This window comes from Ambystoma mexicanum, chromosome 6q (assembly GCF_040938575.1).
Source record: "Ambystoma mexicanum isolate Mex_15411 chromosome 6q, UKY_AmexF1_1, whole genome shotgun sequence".
Taxonomy (NCBI): Eukaryota; Metazoa; Chordata; class Amphibia; order Caudata; family Ambystomatidae; genus Ambystoma; species Ambystoma mexicanum.
In genome coordinates, this window is record NC_090937.1 from 2,303,573 (window position 1) to 2,328,788 (window position 25,216).

Consider the following 25,216-nt stretch of genomic DNA (forward strand, 5'->3'; position numbering starts at 1 on the left):
TGTGAGGTACTGAAGTGTATTTATGCAATATAGATTGCCTCCTTCTAGTGAATGTTTTAGAACTGACTGAAATAAATTAATCAGTGTTTTACCAAGAAACCTGGACTGTAAGAGCATTTGAATACTGGCGATTGTAGACCTCTATCGTTACAGCTCACATTCCCCTCTTGAGATAAGCCTGGCTGCTCAGCAAAGCTACCAAAACTGTAGTACAGACTTCTACCAAAGGTTGGTTTTGATTACACCTGTAGTCCTAGTTGTGTGTGGGGGTCCCAAAGGATACTGCATACAAACTTTGCCTTACAAAGGTGCACAGACCAAAGCATAAACATTATTTGGAACACCCAACATTAGTTCTAGGGAAGTCAAAACCTTTTCATAAACATTCAGTATAGGTCACACCTATTCTTGGGGAGTACAAACCCATGGTTACTTTCAGATTACAATTGAGTAATTCAAGGGTAGCAGACCGTACAAGTTATACAGCGACGCTCAGTAACCAATCACATAATCAGTCAAATGGACAGTATATGTTTTGTGAATAGTGGAACACAAAATCCAGGTACAGTAAAAACCTACAACTACTTTTGTGATAAAACTGTTATACGAGATAAGTAAAATCTAAGGATGTAATATTCAATTACATGTGCTTTTGAGATCAGTGAAACAGATTGAGATCTGAAGTGACTCTTGTTACATATTTCTGGATGGCACACAGCTAACTCAAGATAAGTAACACCCATATACTTTTTTTTTAAACTCACAATGAAGTCCAGGTTAGATCTTTCCCAGCTATACAAGTACCTTATGTATGACTTATGAGGGACAGCAAGAAAAAAAAGACTTTTTTTTGTGTCGGTCTATAACAGCACAGGGGAGGAACTCAATGTTACACTTTACTGAATGACAGTTATTCTAGGAAGGTAAAGCCTAAGGCAGGCTTATTCTGGACAGGCTAACAGCAAGTCAGGGGAAGCAAGACCCAGTTGAGGGACACTCTTACGATTATCCCAACAGGCATGATCTGGTGAAACCAACACATTACTTTTGGGAAGAGGCACAACCTGATCACAGGTTACTAATATACCTTCACATCTACTTTCTATTAGAATGGCAAAACGGTTTCTAAGGAAAGAAGGATGCTAACCAAACTGAATAATGCATCACACACTCAAGGTAAATAAGGACTTTTGTAACTACCGTTCACTCTAAACAACTCTTTTACAAGTAAGCGTCAAAACACTCATTTTCTTTTCGAGGCAAAAGGCCCAATCCCTAAAAAATATTTCCCTTATTCTTGGGGCCAGAGTGCTCTCAGTGGCAGAAGATGGTCACTAGGGACTAGTGTCCAACAGACAGTGTCAGGATAGTTTAAGTTAAGTAGCAAAAGTCAGAGTTCCTTAGGAAGACTGAGCAAACGGGTGATTATTTTACTTTAAGAGTTAGGAGGGTCCAGGGGCTTCAAAGAAGACACCCTAGCAGGATTCTAGCAGTGGGACTGGGTGCACTGGACGAGAGGTCTCCCAATCACAAAACACACCCCAGAACTACACAGGAATCCCAAAAGACTTCAGGTAAGTACATACCCAAGTCAAACACAGTACATCAGCACTGAAGAATATTTTGCAGCAGGAGGACTTCAGGATCTGCAGCCAAATACCCAGTCAGTGGATTCCTTGTTGTGGTGGCTGAAGACAAGACATCCGAAGGAACTTTGCAGCGGGGATCCATGAAGAAGGCTCTAGGCAAGGTTTTCCACGTCGCTGAATGTGGTTCTGCAGATTTGGCACATTTTCAAGGAGCACAGAAGACAGAAAATCGCAGTTGAATTCTCGTTGTTACAAAGGTCCAGTACTCTTGAGGGGACTTGGCGGACTCGATTTGTGTTCCTGGAGATACACCAGGATGCACAGATTCGGAATTTGGAAGACTGTGCACCGCACAATGACTCGAGGTCCCAGGGTATTGCAGCATGGGATGGCTCCAAATGCAGTTCTTGAGTCTAACGGGTCTTACCAAGCTCTGTGTCAGGGTCGTCGTTTTCAGAGTCCCCAGGTCAATTGGAAGGGCTACAGCAGGGTCTGGTTACACAGCAGGCTATCCGGTCGCTTGAAATCGTCTCAGCCGATTTTCCTTAATCATCCTCTTCAGTTTCGGTTCCAGTTGTAGTCTTTAGCTTCCAGGTTTGCAGTATTTACCAGGAATTACAGCTCAAGCTCTGCATGCTATCCCTGCATTTTACAACAAGGGGCGGTCTGGTTGTCCAATCAGGACCTCCCCCCCACTGGGATTTGTCCCCATTCAGGCAAGGAGGAAGACAAAGGACTGCAGAGTTTTGGATAGTCAACCACTCGAGCTGTAAGATGAAGGAAAGACTGCTGTAGCGATATCCAGCAACCAGAGAGCTTGCTGTGTAACCTGAGCCTGCAGTTACCCTAATATTTGACTGTTAAATGCCTGTTTAGACTCAGGGGTTGCTAGAAACCCCTCCAGCACTCTATAGGAAGATAGTGTGTGCTGGGTCTGTAAATTTAAAGAGACAAGTCAAGTCAATTAAACTTTACATGCTCTGGGAGGCAGAGAAGGTATTTACACCTTGGGAAGTTTGAAAGACATCCTTGTGCCACTGCACTGAAGGTGTGGTGTGACAAGAAAAAGAGGATGCCTACAGAGTGGTTTTAAAACTCCATTTCCAAAGAACACAAAAGTACAACACACATCAAAACACATGAAAGAGTGGGGAAAAAGGCTAACTCTTTACAGGTAAAAATTAAAATCCTAGATACCCAGCAAAGTTTCTGGGGGTCTCAAAAGGTAAAAGAAATTAGCACATTGAGAATTCTCCCCAACACTTACTATCCTTTTAATGCGTTTTGCCATTCTTAAAAGTATATGGGATACATTACTCACCGTAATCGTATTTCTGATGCTTGTATCTGCTTAGATTCACATGCTGTGCAGAGGCCGACATCTAGTGGAAGCTGCAGTGTGTTTGTTTTTCGAAACTCGAAAATGGGCGAACTAGGGCGTGCCAGTAATACTATCCCTAGTGCGACATCCACTGTACCCATGATCCCTCACGCGTGTAGGACCCTGATTGTATTTTTTCTGACATGAGGTAGTGCGAGTACAGAGTATCCAAGCAGATAAGATAGATAAGACTACAAGCATCCATGTGCCTTCTCTCAGAGGGGAAGGAAGGGCGGGCACATGTGAATCTAAGCAGATACAAGCATCAGAAATACGATTATGGTGAGTAATGTATCCCTTCTGAGGGTTGTGGAATCTGCTTAGATCACATGCTTTGCATAGATTAGCGAGCAGTGTTAGAAGGAGGAGGAGGTGGGATGTGAGAAGGGTCATGAGCGAATAAATGTCTTAGAACTCCTTGTCCCACTTGAGTATCTGTCTTGGAATGAGTGTCAACGCAGTAGTGCTGAGTAAAGGTGTGAATTGAGCTCCATGTAGCTGCTTTGCAAATGGTGTCAAGGGGTACATTTGCAATGAAAGCCAGAGTGGCTCCAGTACCTCTTGCAGAGTGGGCCCATGGCGTAAAAGGCAGTGTCTTTTCTGAAAGGGAGTAACACAGCTGGATACATTTGACTATCCATTTAGAGATGGCACCTTTAGAGACACGATCTTCTCTGCCTGGAGACAAACAGTTGATCTGTCTTTCTTAGCGGTCTGGTCTTGTCTACGTAGTAGAGGACCGCTCTTCTCACATCTAGTGTGTGGAGTTTCACCTCAGCAGAGCTTTTGGGTTCTTGGAAAAAGGCCAGTAGTTAAATGGACTCGTTAATGTGGAATTTTGAAATGAATTTAGATGAGAACCTAGGGGGAGTGCTTAAAACCAGTTTATCCTTATGGACAGTAAAGAAAGGATCGAGCACTGACAGCGGTTGAATTTCACTGCCCCTTGTTAGGCAGAAACCTGTGCAGTTCCCTTAGGGACCACTGCAAAAAGCTTAAGAGTACAGGTGTTAGCTGTAAACCCAATTGGTATCAGTCTGCACCACCCAGATTTACCTGGTAGCTGTGGCTGAGCAGTCAGACTTCTCTCAAGAAGAGTTAGGCAGTATATAGAGTATACACATGAGGTACAAAAATACAGTAGTACAAGCAAACACTTACCAGAGCTTTGGTATAAAAGTAAATAATTATTATTTAAAAATACTTGTAAAAATACACTGGCACTAATATGTCAAGAAAGTTCAAACACAGGCAGAAATCTATACACCTCTCTGATTAATTATAAGACAAGTCTTCGGAAAAGAATACCACTTATCAAATACAGAGGTGAGCGCTTAACCAAGATGGCACTCCAATAATTATTTAAAAAGGGAGGGAAAAGCCAGAATTAGAAAAGCACACAATACCAACACTTTTAAAAGAACCACAACAAGTCAAGAAAGGCAGAGTCTACTGTAGAGAAAGAAAGTTCATAGGCCAGGCCCACTCTTGAGAGCAAGGCGAAATGTGCCCAAGATCACAGTTGAATTACACTTTAAAAGTCTTTGCAAATAGTTCAAAAGGAGTTGGATCAGTTCAGAAAAGTTAGTTAACAGGTCCCAGGCCACCCCAGGATAGAGTCTCAAGGATTTACGGGACACCTTGAACAGTCTGTTGCAAAGGAGGCCAGGCGGGACACAGTACCTGAAATGGTGAGAAAGCTCCAGCAGGGGCAGTCCCTGGCAGCGGGTGCAAGTCGGTGCTTCGTCCAGGGGAAGAAAAGATCTCGACGTGGAGGAAAGCTGGAGGTCGTTGCACTACCAGGGAAGAAACCAGCCGCGGAGTTTCTCGGTTAAAAGGTACTACCCTTTTATTCGCGGTAGTGGTGAAGCGTGGCTATCCGGTTCAAAGGAAGAAGCCTCTCCAGGATGAAGATCTTCTCTGTCGTCGGGAAGTGGTGAGGCGGTTCAGCAGGGCTCCACCGATGGTGTCGTTGTTGCAGGTCGGCTGAGCTTCTCCCTCTTCGAATTCTTTAGGTCCTGTGGCGACTTCTCAAGTTCCAGTCCCCAAAGCCCTGCTTTTATGCAGAAAACCCCCATTCACCAGTCCTAGTTGTCACTCAAACATGCTAAGTGGTGACCCGGGCGGCTCACCACTGGGCCAATCACACAAGAGTGCGACTTGAGTTGCCGAGGCAACTCAGTCCAGGGTGCCTATTCCCACACATCCTGTAGACCCAGACAGAGTGGCACCACTTTTGGAGGCTTCTGTGCAGAAGCCCGCCAAAAGTGGAACAAAGGGCTCAACTTGGGTTGGAGTTGGGAGGCGAACACAAACGCCATTTTAAAACAGAGTCCTGGCAAAAAGACCCAACCGGGGAATAAATATTAAATAAATAACCCAGCGGTATCTTTAACATTGCACCAAAAAAGTGGTGTGTTTAAAATGAATGGGAAAATTCCATAGGAAATATTCCGGTGGAATATTTCGCGTGGTAACCACTGCCACCAGCCAGAAACTCGACGAGGGGGGACTGCACAATGCCCCCTTGGAAAACAGACCCCAGGGCAATCTAATTACCCCTATCAGTGCTTCCACAATATGATGGTTTGTACTGGTTCTGTTCACAGTTTGAGACTAGTAAAGCCAAAAGTGACTTTACATGCCCTGGGAGACAGTAGTCAGTCCCAGGGTATGGAGTCTGTTTGGGGGTCACTATGACACCCCGTGTTACTGCACTGAGGGTGCAGTGTAACATACCAAAAACACATGAAGCCCTATGGAGTAAAAGACCCCATAGCCCATTAAACACACTACAAAGGACATTCTCAAATCATGCCTAAGAGTGGGAGAAAGAGAGTCTCACTCTTAGCAGGAGAAACAAATAAGCCCCAAAAATCCAGCAAAGATGCTGGGGGACTCACTAGGTTTGGGAAATTAGCCTTTACAGAGCATTCTCCCCAACACCTTCTTATGGATGCAATGGCTACTAAGAAGGCAGTTTTCTAAATCAGGTGTTTGAGACTAGCTTTATGCAGGGGTTCAAAGGGAGGTCCCATGAGCTTAGCACGCACCACATTAAGATCCCACCCTGGTGGTGGGTCAGAAATTGGAGGGTGGAGTTTCATCACCCCTTCCATAAAGGCTTTGACAACTGGCACTTTCCACCATGACATCTTGTTATGGGGGTGGTGTAGGCTGACAGCGCCACCAGGTGTACCTTGAGTGAATTAAATACCAACCCTGCATCCAGTAGGTGGAGCATGTAGGTGACAATATTGGAAGGAGTACAATCAATTGGGTTGATTGGTTTATTCTGGCACCAAATAACGATCTTTTCCACTTATCAAAGTAACAGTGCATTGTATTAGGTTTTCTTGATTCCTTTAAGATAGCCATACATCTCTGGGGTAAATTGAGATGGCCGAACTCTGACTTCAGGAGCCATGCTGCCAATTTCAACGAGTTGGGTTGAGGAGGCACTGTTTGTCCTTTGTGCTGGGAGAGTAGTTTGTACCAGCACGGGAGTCTGATTGGGGGGGGGGGGTCGCATACCGCCAGTTTGCGTAGGTGTGGAAACCATGGTTGTCTCGCCCACATAGGTGCAACTAGGATGAGCGTCATCGATTCCCTGTGTATTTTGTTGACCACCTTCCTCATCAGAGGGGTTGGTGGAAAAGCATAGGCAAACATCCCTGACCAATTCATCCATAGATTGTTCCCCTTGGAGCCTGGCTGGGGGAACCTGGATGCGAAGTCTGGGCACCGTCTGTTTTCTTCTGTGGCGAATAGGTTTATAGTGGGGAAACCCCACTGAGAGAAGAGATCTCCTACGCCATTTGTGTTCCTCTGGGAGGGGATCTCTGCTCAGAGCGTCCGCCAGTCAATTGAGATCCCCTGGAACATGTTGGGGTGACAGGTAAATCTTCCGTCTGAGTGCCCATTTCCAAATTTTCTGGGCAAGCTTGGACAGATTTGGCGAACAAGTGCTCCCCCGTTTGTTAAAATAAAACATCGCCGTTGTATGTCTGTTAGGATTTGCACTGACAGGTTGGATAGGAGGGGTTCGAATGCCCAAAGCACTCTGAAGACTGCCAGAAGTTCTAGCAGATTGATGTGATTGAGCCACTGTGAGAGACCAGAGACCCTGAGCTGTGTGGTGAAGGTAGTGAGCTCCCCACCCTGCCAGGGAGGTGTCTTTGTGACAACGGCCTGTATTTCTGGATCGTAAAAGGGTTTCCTCTTTGTAAGATTCTCTCTTGTCCACCAGCGAAGGCTCTGTACTAGTGTTGGCGAAACTACCACTAGATCGTCCCACTGACCACTTGCCTAAGACCACTTGGCCAACCACTCCTGCATGGGTCGCAGGCACATGTGGGGAACCAGGTAAATGCAAGATTCTTTGGCGACCGGCCTGATAGAGGAATTTGCAGCAACAGATTTCGAATTATTTCCTCTGATGGAAAGGCCAACCCTTCTTGGGTATTTAGGACAGCTCCTAGGAACTGTTTTGAGGTGCTTGGCACCAGGCTTGATTTGTTCTCGTTGATGAATAGCCCAATTGGAAGAGGAGGTCGATAGTTCTTTGTATGTTTAGTCTGCAAATTACAGGAGTTTCCCCTGTGACGAGCCAGTCGTCCAGGTAAAGGTACACCAGGATTGCTTCCCTGGGTAGGTGCGCAGCCACCACCGCCAGTACCTTGGTGAATACCCTTGGGCAGAGGCTATTCCGGAGGGCAGCACCTTGAACTGGTAGTGCTGGCTGTCTATCTTGAAACGCAAGAATCTACTGCACGCTGGGAACATGGAAATATGAAAATAGCATCTTTCATATCCAATGTTATCATGTAATCCTTTTTTAGTAGGGATATTCCCTCTAAGTGTAGTCAAGCAGACTTTTTGTGGCTTGACATACTTGTTGCAGTGTCAGTTGGCATCGTATTGCATCCTTCGCGGCCCCGTGTCTATAGTATAAGCAGGTTTCCTTTTCGTGCATGATAGAACATTCAAGGGAGTAACATGTTCTGATTTTCAACACATCAATGAATCGTTTGTGAAATGTATCCTATAATACAGCCGCACACGCTGCACTGTTTTTGCTGTGGTGCCCAAAAGAAAGCGTGCAATGAACGATGTATGGTCCAATTCATTCTCACATTTTTATGCAAAATAAATTTGTAATGTTGACATTTATTTTGCAGAATTTACAACAATGCCTGCATGTTCCATTTTCTGTTGCCCTTCAAAGACCCATGACAAATCCGAAGGCATTACAATGCATGTATTCCCCAAGACTGTTAGAGAATGGGTCAGATATTGCAGATATCCACCGGAAGAGCTTGGATGTAGAGTCAATCAAGTCTTGATGGACAAGAGGGGTCATCGATACCGCATCGACAGCCTGCACTTCAACCCGGATATGTACGACACATCCTTGTACACAAAGAGAAATCAACTGTGAATAACTCGAAAATTGCTCCCAAACACTATTCCTACTTTATTCGTGAAAATGCTGCCACAGGTGAGACGCTTCCGGATTTAGCTTTACGCCTTTTATTTTCCGTGTAAATGTCACTTATAATACTTTCGATATTTATGTGATTGAATAGCCGTTTAAATAATGACCATTTTGCTAAACATCAGTCCTTGTTTTTGAGAACCCACATAGAAAATTTATGGGGACAGATAACTATGCTATATTATGCATTAACATAAGCATCATTTTCTCGTATTCAGTCTCCTTACATGCCACTTTTTAATGTTGGCATTTCAAAATCGAATAATACTTTCCCTTTACAACTCCATGACTATCCACCGAATAAGTAACAAGATTCATCATCCATGTCTTGCCTGGAGTCATCAACCACTTCGAGCGCGTATCAGGTAATCTTGCCTAGCTATTCTGTTCCAGACTGGTTTTATGCACGGAATTGTAGATAATGTGATCTTATTTACATATCGTGTAATTGTTTTGCACAATGTTTCATTTGTACATTACTATTTACATGTACCTTTGTTGTCTTTCCAAATTGTGTCCAGTTTCCAATATTTTCATCCTTACTAATGCAAGTACTGTTTTTCAGGGAGATGATGGGGCGACCTCTACAGTTACATTATCCCTTGTAGTTGAAACGGACCCAGACCTTGCAGTTTATCCGGAGCCAGAGGTATGCGTACTGACAGGACCATTTAAATGAAAGAAAGTCGGTCTAATTATGTGTGTGATGCAAATGAATTATTTTAAATGGATAATATTTTTTGTAGGGATGTATACCAGTTCCGTATATTGAACGGGAGGCACGTGGATCTGAGTCGGTGGGCCAGCTTGCTGATGGCGATGTTAGAGTAAAGAAGGTTTCAAAGAAAAGAAATAGAAATAAGGTTATAAACACTTTATATTTTTGGCAATTGTTTTGTGATGAGGCCTTCATTATATGCTCTTTTTAATGTAAATTGTACAACACTGTATGTTGGATTTACACTGAACATCCTTTTTCCTATCTGTCTTGAAGTTGCCCGATCGAGTACGGACTATGCAGACACAGACAGCGATACAAATGACAGATGCTGCTTGCCAAACTGTTTTCACCATGTAGGAACTATTAATTGAGAAGTGGCGTGTTCACACTCGAGATGCCTTTGTCCAATGGCCAAAAAATGAATTTAATATGACCGGCGAATCCAGCAAAGTGTTTTTGGACCATTGCTACAAGGCGCCTGCTCCGCCAGATGAAGGTGAAAGTGTATTTATAGAAGATAGTTACTCGATGAGCACTTGACACAATCGACACCCGCCAAAAAAATGCCCCCCAAAAACAGTCCACATTGAGGTTTACCCCTATCCATGGTCAAGTAACAGATGTTGCAATGACAGCGACTGAAGCATCAACACTATTGACTGACGAACCAGAAAGAAGAATCGACTATAGTATGTCCAGTTTGGCTGATATGTCCACGACGATTCAGTCCGAAACAGTGTTGCCGGATGACAGCCTGATAAAAGAGGCCAAACACATTGTATGCGACAGCTGGATGGAGATTATAAAGTTGCTGAAATGTGTGCATTCAGTGGGAGGTGAAGTATGTGGGAAGCCATTGGTGAGCGTGACTCGTCTAACACAAGGCAGTAACCTCAAAATACATGCCACCTGTAAAAAGTTCCATAAAACATTTTCATGGTCCACTTAACCGATGCTGAGGAAACTGCCAGCTGGCAATCGACTGTGTGCAGCACGTTTACTTTTCAGTGGCTCTAGTTTCACAAAGTTATCCAGTTCCTTTCAGTTTGTGGGACTCCATTTCCTTTCTAAAACGCAATACCACAAATACCATTGTGATTATCGATTCCCTGCCATTAGTGAAGCTTGGAAAATTGAACAATTGGCTATTCAAACTACATTCTCTGGTAAACGGTTCAGGCTAGCCGGCGATGGACAGTTTTTATGCCAAATACTCCACCTACCATTTTCAGGACATGGAAAGTAAGAAAATTGTGAGTTTGGTGGTCGTGCAGGTGTCCCAATGTAAATCCTCAGTGGCCATTCAAAAACTTGGTTTTATAAAATCACTGGAAGATCTACAAATCGGGAATGCAAATAGACCTCATAGCCACGTTTCAATATCCAGGACAATGAGATAGCAGTATCCAAATATTAAACATCAATTTGATGTATGGCATGTTCCCAAATCAATAAAAAAATCTCGGCGGTAGGGAAATAAAAAAAGGTTTTGAAAGTATTTCACAATGGTCCCAGTCTTTCAGCAACCATCTTTGGTGGAGCTACAAAACATGTGATGGGCCTGTGGAAATTCTACTGGAAAAATGGTGGTCACTAATGCACCACTGTTGCAACGTTCACCACTGACAGAAAACCAACATTTCCAATGTGAACATGGCCCTTTGTCCCCAGAGCAGGCATGGAAGAAGTGGTTGATCCCATCTTCACCTCCACACAAAGCCCTTGAGAAGATTGTGTTTGATAAAACTCTATCGAGAGATCTGAAGGAACGCACATAATTCTGTCACACAGGAGATTTGGAGGTGTTGCACAATATGTGACTAAAGTACCGGCCAAAGAGATTGCATTTCGGCATCCAAGGGATGAAATCTAGGACTTTACTAGCGGTATTAGCGCATAACGAGAATGTAGGCCGGGAACAATCAAGGACTGCAGGAAACTTAGGGATGCTTCTCTACACTATGGCCTTTATGAAAAGTAGCAAAGAATGGGTTGTCAAACCAATATATGAGAACATGAAATTCGATTTTGTGAAAGATCTTATGGTTAATGTCGTAGAGATGCGTACTCCTGGAATTGCGCACAAATCTGTTCAGAGCACACATACATTGCCAACATGCCATGTCCACCCAAAGCAGAGCTCGTTCAATCGTTCAAATCCCGGTTGAAATGATCATGTTTTTATAAACTGTGCAAATAAAGTATGCAGTTTTTCTTTTGAAATCTATGCTCTTAGTCCTTTTCTTAAAAAAATAGTACAATTATTACGATTGCTTTCACATTTCACAGTTTAGTCGAGCTACTGTGGGACCTTCATTTTTCGTGTAAATGACCAATGGATAACAGCGTGCAAGAATCTTTGGGTTTTGGCAGTTGCCTTGCCATAAAGTTCCCCAAACAGTTGAATATCTGCTCGTCACACAAAAGGGATTAGACCTAGGCTACAAAACATTCTAGGCACGCAAGAGGTACGGACTGAAAACATGCCATGGGGTAGGAGGCCATGAGATAAGCAGAGGTGGGCCTATTAATATGAAACATTTCGACTCAGTTTTTGTTACATCGACTATAATTTTGGAGTAGGGGCATTTTTTCATCCTGTGCTTCAAAAAACATGTTCTCATGGATGCGTTGACATTGGATGTTGCAAAGTAATACAGTATGTTCATTTTCAGTGAAGGCCAACAGCTTTTAATTTTTGCTTCGGAGCTGGGAGGCCCATGCGTCCGGCGCACAGTATAAGGTTCTATTGTTTTTTGACCTTGAGAGGCAGGGACCATTCCGAAAAGGATTTAATTGAAGGGGGGGGAGGGGTGTAATAACGTCTGATACAAGGTTGCCCATTCCGAAACTGGACCTAGTTACATACTAATTCAGTTTATGAAAATTCGTTGACACGAACAAAGGACTCTGCATTACGCCAAGAGAATGCAAATGTCGAATGTAATGCAAGTTTATCTTTAGGCGATTTTATACCAGAACTAGTCGAAATACGAATAGCTGACCGTTATTGCTGGGTCACATTGTGCTTGTTCGTTCTGTGTGGCATATTGCAATGAAGTGCTAGTACAACCTTTGTTTGCTGGGCTATCTACCGGGCACCTGGGCAGGCCAGCATTGAGACGCATGTAGACCACCACTCGTTTCTCTCTGTTTCTACGCTAATAAATCATCACATTGTTTGTGCACCTTGAATTGTTGCCCCAGTTTACGCATTACGTTTAGAGCTCAACATACTCCATTGCACTATCCACGGAAGCAAATAGAGAACTTCGATATTCCACACGTTGTATTCTCTCGTTTCACGTTGTGTCACCTCTGCGCTAATAAAGAAAATGATTAATTGTAATAAGGATCAGCTACTGAGAGACATTTCTATTTGTATGTTTTGCAAACAGGTACATCGTGCCATTCTGCGATGGTCATCTATTCCAGACCCCGACCGATGGATTCTTCAGTCGCAAGCTGCAGCTACATGTCAATCACTGGATCTACTTAACCGTCTTTTGGAACGACAGACAAGGTCCAATATGCCTGTACGCGGTACCAGCGATTAAGAGCAACATAAGTACGGTGGTCTAGTGCCAAGTTCATGCACCAACTTTGCAATTCACTGTGCGACCGAAGTGCTTCATTTAGACAAAACTAACACCCTGTGTACCTAAAAGGAACACGTGACTCACTATAAACCTTTGCGGATCGAGAGCAAAGAAAAAAAGTACCATTTTGATTGATTATGTCAGACGCCGAATGTTATTGAAACATTTAATGTGAAATAAATGTACTTTACCAATTGTACAGTCTTGCTGTTTCCTTTTAAAGTACAGTTTCATATTCCTAATTGTGTCGCGCTGTCCTGTGAGACGATGTGTGTTTTCCGGGTTCTGCGTCTAGTCGGTTTGGCTACGCTGCCCAGCAACGTCACGGAGAGAGGCAGGGAATATAAATGATTTGGTGAGGTCAGGCTCGGGGGATATGATTTAGAGCCGCAAACGCAGGTCACCCAGGGCGATGCTGTAAGAAGATGGCCGGGCCCTGCTGCCTGATTTCGCTTGTGTTCAAGAGACGAAAACTCCGGTGAGCTGCATAGGAAAGGTTTGCACGATCGATCGACTTATGGTTAAAAACACATGGAGGAACCATAGGCACAATAATATTTTCTGCCCGAACCATTCCTTTAATGCCACTTCAACTGCTTTCCCAAATATGAAGTTTGGCTATACTGGCAGGTCTATGAAGGTAGCTTGCGTCTCGGGCTTGAACCCGGACTGTCTAAGCAAAGCATGGAGTTTTATCACTGTGCCTTCTGCCATCAACCTTCCTGCGTGGTCTGCAGCATTGAAGTTTGTCTTAAGTATGCATCCGGACACAGATCTACCATCTGATGCTATTTGGGCCAACTGTCCCTTAAGTGGTTCAGATGCAGAGGCTACCAGAGCAGCTACTGGTTCCCATTGATGGCAGTTATAGCTTGCTAACAGAGTGGTACTGTTAGCAATGCGTGCCTGGTAGACTGACGTGGAGGCAACTTTCCTACCCAGAGCGTACATTCTTTTGCTCTTTGTCGGCAGGTGCTTCAGAAGAAGAGTGGTTGTTTTTCCTTTTGAACCTGGTGTTCTGAGGTTTATGTTTTTCCCCCTTCCCATGACTAGAGGAATGTTTTCCTGAACTTTTAGGGTTTTCTGAGCCTTTCGACGCCTGGCGTCGAGATTCGGAGATGGCTTTCGACACAGCTTGTCTAGGCTCGGAGGTGGTAGGAGATTCAGAAGTCTTGGAAGAGGGACGTTGAATCTCGGAAGTAGCCGGTCAAGTGGTACAACAAATAGAGCGCTCACTTGGACATCCATGCAGAGCTTGCTAACGCAGGTTCGAATCCCGGCAAGGCCAGACTAAGCCTTTCATCCTTCCAAGGTCGATAAATGAGCACCACACACTGTGGGTAATAAGCCGCGCTCAGATACCTGAGGGCTCGTAGCGCTATATAAATGCGAAATTATTATTATGTCGAACATGCTACTGGGGGGTGGGGGGGGGAGAAGAGGTCGGATTAGTCTTCTGATGATTGGGCCTCAATGACTTTTGGTAGTGTGGCACCTTTACCAACCATGGGCGGTTGTTTGTCGTGAGGCAAACGTGAAAGGGAACGCCCAGAGGACAGCAAATCAGCAGACCGCTCTCTAGGTGCCTTCTGTTGCCAATCGCTCGACATGCGTGTCGAATCTCGGCTGGGGCTAATGTGTTTGGTGGAAGTGGTATGTGTTGCGCTCTTGCCGGCGGGTGTTGTCCCCATAACTGAACCGCCGGTCAGTCCTCCGAGGTCGGGGGATAGCGCGTGGGTGCCTGAAGTCACCCATGTGCCCTCTCCGTCCGATAAGGCGACTTTGCTGCCATCGCTGAAGGATACCACGACATCCATGGCCTCTAGCTGCCTGGCGTAGTGGGCCCAGCGCTTCGTCGAGCGCTCCTTGAGTGTTTTGGGCTGGAAGAGCTCTACAGGTAGCCTCTGGATGGTCTCGTGGGAGACACAGGTTACACGTATTGGGTTTGTCTACCCAGGGAAACCATGTTACACTTCGGGCAGGATTTAAAGGAAGTACTCTCCATATGTCACCAATTGGCAGAAGGCGGGTATATGTAGGAAACGAGTGTATTACCACCTTCCACTCTCCCTACTTGAACAGGGCCGAGGCCCAAAGTCTGTCGTGTAGTCTCGACCGCCGATTTCCTCAATCTCGATTCACCGACGTCGATCTTCGGCATCGTGTGGGAGAAACGGGGACATTCCATTAATAATTGATCATTGGCTAAAGTCAAGGGAACTCCGCGATATGCTTCCGACAAGTATGGCGGAAAAAAAAATATGAGGGTCCTACACGCGTGAGGGATCATGGGTACAGCGGACGTCACACTAGGGATAGTATTACTGGCATGCCCTAGTTCGACGCCCATTTTTGAGTTTCAAAAAACAAACTAATACCCCCACAGCTTCCACTAGATGACGGCCTATGCACAGCATGTGATCTTAGCAGATTCCACAAGCCTCAGAAATAAGGTTATTTTACTCACCTCTGAATTGGTCCCCCACGTCCCAAAAGTAATGCTGTTGGCTTCACCCAGCTATTTCCTTCAGAAAATAAGTGTATAAATTAACCAACTGGGTCTATCTGCTGTATAGCCTGCCAAGAATAAGTCTGCCTTGAGTTTTACCTACCTTGAACAGCGGTGTGCCATTCATAAGTGTATTGTGGGTTTTACTAACCTTCGCCTGCCTTGTGCCATCTTAAAATAAGTTAGAGGGTTATTGCTTATCTCAATCTGTATTCCATAGATCTTCAATGCAACTAATAGTTTATCACAATAGCTCTTACTCACTTAGTAGAACTGAAGGTTATCCTAAATGTAGTTCTAGGTTTATACTGTTGCATGAAGTTGTGTTTCTTTATTCAGAAAAGAAACCTGGTAACCAGGTTGGTTTACCATGCGATTCCTTAAGGGAGCGTCACTACATGACTGACAGGGTTTATTACCCTTGAATTACTGTAAGTTATCTAAAACTAACATGTGGTTTTAGTCCCACTGAATAGGTGCATGCTAATCTAAATGTGTATGAGATTAGGTCTGACTTGCCTAGTAATACTGTGATTCTGAACAAGGTCTATACCTTGGTCTGTGTACCTTTAGCATTGCAGTGCGTTTGTATATTGTATTTAGGATTCTATGACAAAGTACTTATCCACTAAGATTTACCATCACCCATTTGTATTTAGAATAAACCGCTATTTTTTATAATACTTCCGGGTGTAAGTGTTTGTTGAACAATTTGTATGCTACCGGGTTTTACTTTTCTACAGCCCTCTCACTCACTCACTTTCCCCCCACCCCCCAAGATAAGTCTTCCTGCACTGGCTGTGCTACCAAATACCTAGGTGGTACAGCCTTATACTAAGAGTGGATCAGTTGTATGGTTTTACTAATTGTCCTTACACTGGGCAACACGGATGCGCAGTGGACGGCTATCTTTGATTGGACAACCTCCACCTGTGTGAAAGTTGAAATTCCCTTCCATAAAAAGAGTGAACCTGAAGACCAGTCTCTGGTTGTCCTTCCAACCCGTTAAGCCAACCACCACGTTTGACAACTGCCCTCAAAAAGGACTGGAAATACCTGAACCAGATGTATTCCTCCCGTGGACTGGTTGGACCAACTAGTCTGAATCTGAAACCATTAGGGATGCAGGGCTTCAGAGTCAGACCGGCACCTGGTTGTAACTAGAGGCATCTTTGCACAGGCTACTTCCAGCCTCATTGCTGACAACCTTGCTGGTATCCTCAGGTGGGACCGCACCGACCTGCTACTTTTATCCCTCACTCGGAGGAAGGTCCTGTCGGAACGGAAGTATGACAGCACTGCTCCTGGGGGCCCATCGACCTGGTCTTTAGTCACACCAATCTCTGATCCTGCCTGCTGCCCTCGAGGGGTCCTCCTGTTCTGCTGGATGCAAATTAGAGACTACTCGATCCTTTTCTGGTTCGTCTGCAAAAGCCTGATTTCACTGTTGCTGAATCCTCGAAACTGCAGCCTGCGGTGAACCTCATGCTCTCCACCGATTCCCTATCGCATGGTATATGTTGTTTCAAGTCAGGTCGCTGGTGCCGAAATGCCACATCTCACCCTAGGCACTCATATCCCCATTTAGCTCTATTGGGCATAAAACACAGTTAGAAGTAGCTACCTTACCACCCCAAAGACTGTGCAGCCTTATCTAGGGCCTGGAAATCGGTAGTCTACCACGGCCAGTGATCAAGGACCCCGTTTAACATTTCTACATGTACTTTGTGCAGAAAAGTAACCGTGCGTATAAATACTTGTGTACAGGCATGTTATAAATGCCATATACTCAACATGAAGAACATCTGCTTGTTATGGACTGAACTAGACTAAAGATAGGGTTGGACTTCTAAATTGTTTCTTTTGCTGCCATTTACAGTGTGTATTGCTTACTAACTGGTCGCTCATCCAATTTGGTGTTACCAAAACTGGAGGGGGTTGGGCGGCTGTTCTCATTTGTTACATTTTCAAAAGGTTCTGCTCAAATATATTTAACTGGGCTGTTGTGCAAATTAGAACCAAGTCAAGCGGTTTCTTCCATCATGGATTTCAAAGGTCAGTTTTATGGACACCTAGTGGTCTCGTTATGGTTTGCGCAGATCCAAGGTGTGTCATTTTCATTCTTCCATAGGAAGAGGGCCTGCATGTGGACAATTGGATTTGTTTGGTCAATATGACCAGAGATGGGCGAATTAGATAAACAGATAACCACCATGCACAGAATAATCGTGTTGGAAGAGCGAAGAAATCCGACATGTCTTAGGGAAGTATTTTCTACACTTCCAGATCCATCAACAGAATTGTGGTTTTGTATTGCAGATTGCCACCATTCAATTTGAGACACTTATGGTCATAGACTAACTTATGAAAGTAGAAATCTGCTCCTGAAAAATGTTCTGCAATGTATCAGGAACAGAAACATGTTGGGTATGGGAACTGCAATTAATTAATGGTTACAGCATTCGGTCTTGTCTTTACAAAAAATTAAAAACAAAATTAAACATCTTTCAAACAAATGCATATTGTGGGGTATAGTTTCACATTTGTCACTTGGTGATGGGTATTTTGTGTTTAATTTAGGTTCTATTAATTTTTATAATAGGTACTTTCATTTGTGTGGCTTTTTTAGGTTATGTAGTATTTATCTGATGTATTTTTATTTATTTTTTTAATTTACTTGTATATAATCGCGTTTGCAATTTTGACAAGAACGATGCAGGCGGCGCTAAAAGAGCACAGAGGAAAAGAGTTAGAAGCAGAAGCGTAGTAGAAACATAACAGGCCAAACACCCCAAAGAAAACGCCAAGAAGAAGAAAGACGCAGCAGCAGAGAGGGACAAAGACAGTAACACCCTCACTAGATTATCTGATGTAGTTACATACATTGTCTTGACGCATTTTATAGTAAAAATGATTTTAATCTTTCATAACTGTCATGTATTTTGAATAACATTTGCAGTATATTTTTTTCAAATCAATGGTCTGGTAGCAATTCATTAATTGTGTAGCATAATACCTAGCAAGAAAGGATTCTCAAGTTATTCATGTTGGTAATTTAACCGGTATTTCCTTTCCAGTTTGTATCCGTGTCCTTCCAATATGTATTGTTATAAATGCTTGATCCAGTAGCAAGTTGATATTGCAGATTGCTATGGTCAAATAGTACATGTTTGCACTTACCTGTATGGGCCTCTGTTACAATGTTTTTTTTCTTCCAACTGCACTTCACATGAAGGCTACCACCCGAGTCTAAACACAAGTGCTCATCCACTCTACCATTGAGAGTTAGGGATAAGACTTCTGCGAAAAACTGGTTGCATCTTTAGGTTGGCCTCAAACACCCCCACAAGAGTAGTATCTGAAAAGCCTTCTTTATTATAAATGGCCATACACTACCTAGGAGGCCAGATTTAAACTGAATCGGTTATCAAGCCCAAACAGTTGGTCATCTAACAAAAAACAAAGCCTCTTCTGCCATCATCTATACATTAGATACTAGTCCACATAGGCATTGAAGGCAGAAGCTGGTTAGTTACATTAACTGGATGTGTTCGAGAGCAGATGGATGACCAATTCAAAATAAAAACAGCATGATTGACTACTTTGGAGGAAATGTTAATATAATCAGTCAATAAGGTTGTCAGAGAATTTGAGTACACTAGAACTAGGTGATGCAACAATTTCCTTGGAGTGGATGCATTGGAGAACAAAGCGAGAAGAAAAGCGTTTTAGTAATCCTCATGGCAAATGCTTCTATCATTCAATAATTATTAACTGCAAGCCAAGATATCCATTTGTAAGTCCACCAGGGAAATAAAATAATGACGTATAGTAAAAGCAGATTAGAAAAATGTTTTTCCGAGGTGTGAACATGTTTTACCTCTTCTTGTGGGTGAGGTTTGTCTGCAGTCCAAACTTGCAACATCGATAAGTGGATCTTCTGACGCCGCCTAGAGGTGTCAAATACACCATTAAACAAACCCTTGTAACCAAGATCACAAGTATGTAATCACATCACACTTTAATACTCACATACTTGCAACACTCCCAGTTACCAGAGGAGGCATTTAGTATACCTAGGATGTTCATTTCATTGCACACCATGCCCCATTGTCTCTGCTTAAATCCACACAACACAGAGCTCAGAGATTGCGAACAGCTACCACACAACATTATATGGCTGCATACATGGTGGCTACTCCAGAACATTTACATAAGTCAGTTAACATTAAATGAGTAAACAAGGATCGTTAGGGAGAATTCTCATTTCTGTGCTCATTAACTTCTATCTTAGAGACCTTCAGCTCTTTTGCTGGACTTTAGCCTTTACATTTTTATCCTGAGTGGGACCCTTTTCTCACTCAAGTATTGTTCTCCGATTTGGACTTGGTTGCTTTTGGTTTTGGAGTCTGGCAAACTCCATAGGCATAATCGTTTTGTATTGTGACACACAGCACCTTTGGTGCAGTGTCACAGAGGTCCTTTGGACTTCTATTAAGGTTTAGATACATTCTCTTGGATATACTACTGTTTCCATGAGTAGTAAAGTGAAATTGACTTTACTTACCTGTATCTCTTTGTAGACCCAGCACACACCATCCTATATGGAGTGCTGGGGGATACCTTGTATCCCCTTTTGTCTACTTTCTTGTTAGGCAAGATTGTGTGTAGTTCCCTTTGGGAGACTACAGCTACCTTGACCTCCTGGCAATAGGTAACCCAACCTTTAGTACGAGTATGTACTACACAGGTCCGTAGTGTGGCTGAGCAGCCAGGCTCATCTCAAGAGGGGTCAATGTGAGCAGTAGGGTTTTTACACAGATATTCACAGTGAAAAGTAGTCAAATAAACTTACACTCAAGGTTTCTTGATTAAACAATTATTAATTTAACAGTCAGTTATAAAAGCCTCCTTCAGAAGGGAGCAATATATGTAACACTTCAAAATATGCTTCAAAACACTTAGTTTCTCTAATCAGATGATATCCATTGAGGAGACACTTCCTATACCCTGGGGTGACTTAAATAGCTAGCACACTTTGGACCATCGATTTTCCACTGGTACATTTGGAGCAATACGGAGTTTGGTGTAAAGGTTAGATAGGGGAATAAAACAAAGGTTAACAAATAATTCATAAACTGGCAAGTACTTTTGGAACCCTCCAATGCAAAGTAAATGAACCCTTTCCTGGAGGAAAGGTAAAGCAGAGTCGAGGTAAGAAGAGTCTCTCAGGGAGCCAGGACAGCCAATGTTAGTTGAAAAAAGGTCTATGGGAGTTGAAGATCTCATTTGCAGTTAAGGAAAAGTCTTGCAATGTTTAGACAAGTTTATTCTTCTAAAAAAAAATTAAAAAACAATCACTTGAAGGGCCACGAGCTGGGAGGCTTGTGAGGGGCTAAACTGCAAGCAACTTTGCAAGGTTAACGAAGACAAGTCTCAACTGAGAACAAGTGAATCCCGCCAAAGACAAAATGAACAAAGGGACCAAACCTGGTGTGGCGCGCAGAGTCATTCTCAAGAAGGGCCATTCCAACAGGAAATGGCGAAAAAAGACGACTGTGGCCATTTTGACAAAATGGGCACCCATGGGTGTCTTACTGCAGCTGCAAACGCAGCCCGCGGTAGAAGCACAATGGCTGTAAAAAGTAAACCACTGCCACCAGCCATTAATTGTAGAAAGGGTAACAGAAATGTTACATGAGAAACTAGACAAAGGGGATACTAAGTAGCACCTCCAGCACCCTATGGTAAAATAGTTTGTTGGGTCTAGAAATTTCACTTCACTGCTCTTGGAAACAGTTTCACCAAGAGAATGTATATAAACCTTTGGGAAATCTAAGCCTTTCTTGCGTCACTGCACTGAAGGTGCAGTGTGACAATGTAAAGATTATGCCTATGGAGTTTGTCAGACTCCAAAGTCAAAGAAACAGTCTAAATCCCAGTAAAAATACATGCGAGTGTGAACAGGGTTTCACTCTCCCAGGTTAGAAATGAAAAGTCCTAAAGTCCAGCAAAAAGATGTCAATACAGAAATCATTTTCCCTGAAAGCCGCCATGTTAAACTGGCAAGGCTACCCCATTGCTCACATTATAGCATCATGTCCATGTTAGACTAACGGCTTTAGTTTTCGCCCGCAAGCCCCAGGGTTTACGCCTTGATCACACATTCCTCAGATTTTGGAATGCCACCCCTGCTCTCCTTTCCTGTAACAGCTAAATAAACAGCGTCTGTTAGCACTCTTGCACTTCCCTCCCACGGCATGCAGCCTTGCAAATCAGCATGTGTTCAAAGACCCTAGGGTCTCTTTTATAAATAATGATGGTTCGACATCCGCGCTCTTACCTGCAAACATAAGCATAAACCCATCTGTATCTGACCTCGTTATTCTCTGGAATGTGTGTGAAAGGGGATTTTGTCAGGCGCTTGTGCATCACTTTGTAAAAGATATGTCCTGCTTTTGTGCAACAGCCCATAAATGGACATCATTATCGCTGCCACAGCAAGATGTGTAGCTTGCAAAATTCCCCACTGTGTCAAGTGTGATGCATTGGCTCGTTGTACGACCATGCATGCTAAAGGTTACACCTGCATCCTGAAATGTATTATGACTTGCTTAGATAAGTTATAAGAGTAATGACCATTTGCGATGTCCGGCCTTTGTAAATCTCACCTCAATGTCTGGGAATACAGCCAAAGTGTTTCGGCAGGAAACTATGTCTGGAAGTGTCTGGGTTTTGAGCCAAACATAAGACTCAATGTAATCATTTTCCTATAAATAAGCATGCTCACTGTAATGTTATCAGCACACACTAGCAGCATCCCTCTCATGATGTTACGTGTTGGCCCTTCCGCGAAAGCTTTGTCTTTATTGCAATAAATGATTGTTAAACTCACTTGCGAGCGTTTACTTTTGACGGATACCTCCGCCTGGTGAATTTTAGCATTTACTAATTGGCGTCCCTACCTGGTGGGCCTTGCACATGCAGTCCATCGCTTTAATGCGTGCCTTCCATTGAGCTCCTGTCTCAAACCGACGGCTTACTGGGCCCGAACTCTATCGCACCTTTGATGCAAAACAGCACAGTCCTCAGCTTGAGACGGAGATCAGGAAGAAGGAGAGAATGACTGCTCTGCCAAGGACCAGACAAACCAGACAGAGAGAGGAGGTCTCCTTGGTGCGGTGAGTGAATTGTATCTGCAGAAATTGTATTGGTGGATGGTAAGCCACAATTGGTATCAGTTTTATGGTACGTATTATTTGATTTTGGTAAGGTATTTTATTAATAATGGGAAACTTGTGTGACCGAAATAAGAATGAGGAACCTATGCATGAGCCTGCTGAGGGCACTCGGTGTTATACTATGCTAACTAACTATGGGCGGTACCGTTTTGTAAAAACTGGGAAGACTACACAAAGAAGTCCATCCAATTTAGCTGGCCTAAAGTAGGTACTTTTGATGTTAAGACAATCGAGCACCTGGAATTAGTATTATTAAGGAAGAAGGTCCGCCCCGCCCAACACGATGCTATTCGCCAATGGCGAACAGAAGCGATAAAAGCAGAAAATGTCCCAAGATAAAAAAGATAGAAAGAGACAAAAACATACCATACAAGAAAAGGCCTGTGAATTAGATAAGAGTTTGAACACCAGCTACATGTGGAAGACAGAACTGCGTGAATAAAATTTAGCAAAGGGATGTACCCCGCCCTGCCAGTTCAGACAAGACACACGTACGGTGTGTGATAATAATGAACAAGAGAACGAGAAAACCAACGAGAGCCTCCTGAGATGAGTAACCCCAGCTACAGTGGCCACAGCCCCGCCACCTTATGATGGGACAATAATAAAGGGGACGATGGAGGAGGACACCGCAGAGGTGGATGAAAGACGAGTAGGTAGGAACGAAAGATAGGTCCCACAGAGGTCGAGGGAATTACAATTAGCACAGCTTGTTTTTGACAAGGGAGAGGATGATGAAGGTGTTGGAACTGAAAAATAGCACGAAAAGGGAATTTAGACAAGTGATGAGATTGCATAGCGGAATAATTCACAAATGGTTTAAGTCGTCCCCACATAATTGGGGGTGTGGCTTGATGGCTACGTGAGAGGACGTTCCTTGGAGGAGCTCCCGATCCTATCCTGGGGAAAAAGTGACGGTTTTTGGCGGACTTTCATGCCCACTGTGCATCTAAAGGCGTATGAAAGGGGGAGGGCACGCACCGTATGCCCCCCAAACGGCGAGACTGCATATTCACGGAATTAGACCCCGAAGAAGTTGGCGGTCGCGCAAAGGAAGGGGAGCACCCAAGATGGCCGCCTGTGGACAAAGGGCCATAAAAGGACCGACGAGCTGAGGAAGACAAGGTTGGTCGGAACGTGGGCGAGCCCAACCAGACAGACGGGTCACATGCGCCTCGGGCTGAAAGCAAGAACATAAGGGCGAGCCCCTACTGCAGAGGCCATGGCGGACTAGCAGAGTGAACCCGCGAGGATACAGCTGTGTGCGTGGGCCCAACCGACGCAACAGGATGTCTTCCAAGGTGATGCGACCCGGGATCAAGCAGCCTACGATGGAGACCTATGCTAGGTCGCCCTCGGGCACGGAAGGGGGCAAGAGCAAAGAAACCCCTGCGGCGGCGACGGACCCACTGGGTACCATCCAGGAGGTGCTGGCAGCAATTGCTGACCTGAAGGTGGCCTAGGAGATGAAGCTGGGCCTGGCCATGAAAGAGTTGCAAGAGGGCCTAAACCTCAAGATGGGAGCAGTCCGAGAAGAAGTGAACCTGCTGCGCCAGGATGTGCGTACGATCGCGGAGCGCACTGGGGAACTGGAGCAGGAGTAGGCCCCGACCGTGGAGGCGTGCAATACACACGCCAAGGAACTTCACGCCCTCGTGCAGCGAGTGGGCAATTTGGAGGACAGAGCAAGCGGAGGGGCGCGCCAGGCGCAACAACATTCGCATAGTGGGGGTACCGGAGGGAATGGAAGGATCGAACCCCACGGATTTCGTTGAAACCATGCTCTTGCAGGAGATCACAGGCGGAGAGCTGACCCAGGGGTTCGCGGTCGAGAGGGCGCACAGGGCCCTGACCAGGAGACCGGCCCCAGGAGCCCCCCGCGGCCGTTGATTGCAAAGATCTTGAACTATCGTGACCGCGAGAAGATTCTCGAATTTTTCCGGAAAGGGGGCACGATAGAAAGGGGGTCAGCGAATATAACAGCGTATCCGGATTACACGCTGCTTGTACAACGGAGTCGAATGAACTTTGGAACGGTGAAGAGGAGGCTCAGAGAGGCAGGCCACCACTACATGTTGCTTTACCCCGCTAGGTTAAAGGTGATCCATAAGAACAGATCCCTCTTCTTTGAGACGCCGAGCGACGCAATGGAATGGCTGGATATGCAAGGTCGACCACAGGAATCGGATGCCCAGACAGAAGCGGACGCAGATAAGTAGCACGCTGCAGAGGCACCCGTGAGGCCATAGCTATGGCATTGGGACTAGAATATAGTTTGATATTGTGCTTGAGTGGGGGAAGTCACAGCATCTGCAGCGGGTCCCGTTGAATTCACTTCTCCTAAATAGAAGACTGGGAGCTCCTAGGGAGCGACCTCTGCACCCGATAGTAGTATACTTAGTTAGGTCACTGTTAGATTGGTGACACCCCGCAGGGTCCTTGTTCTTGGTCACGAGACAGGTCCAGACGTGGGTAGGCCTGAGATCCAGGGATGGAGCTGGGCTATTGTTGGGGGTTGGTGGGGAGGGGGGAGTTGTGTGCAGTGGTGTGAGGTTGGAGAAGGGGGGAGGAGGGCACGGTTCGTTAATACAAGGGATGGAGCCAGGAAACAACCCTACAGGGGGAAAATTATGGGGAGGGATGGGACGGAGATAGACCGACTAGATGGCATCAGGTAAT

The 25,216-nt window shown here is 44.6% G+C and overlaps 1 protein-coding gene across 1 annotated transcript in view; it reads right to left on the bottom strand.

Moving 5' to 3' along the window:
- NCBP1 (nuclear cap binding protein subunit 1) overlaps positions 1–25,216 on the bottom strand; it is a 1,187,216-nt gene that overhangs the window by 1,034,360 nt on the left and 127,640 nt on the right. The window contains exon 7 of the mRNA XM_069630359.1: positions 19,177–19,246. Coding sequence (XP_069486460.1) covers positions 19,177–19,246 — 70 coding nt within the window. The remainder of the gene's footprint in view (positions 1–19,176; positions 19,247–25,216) is intronic.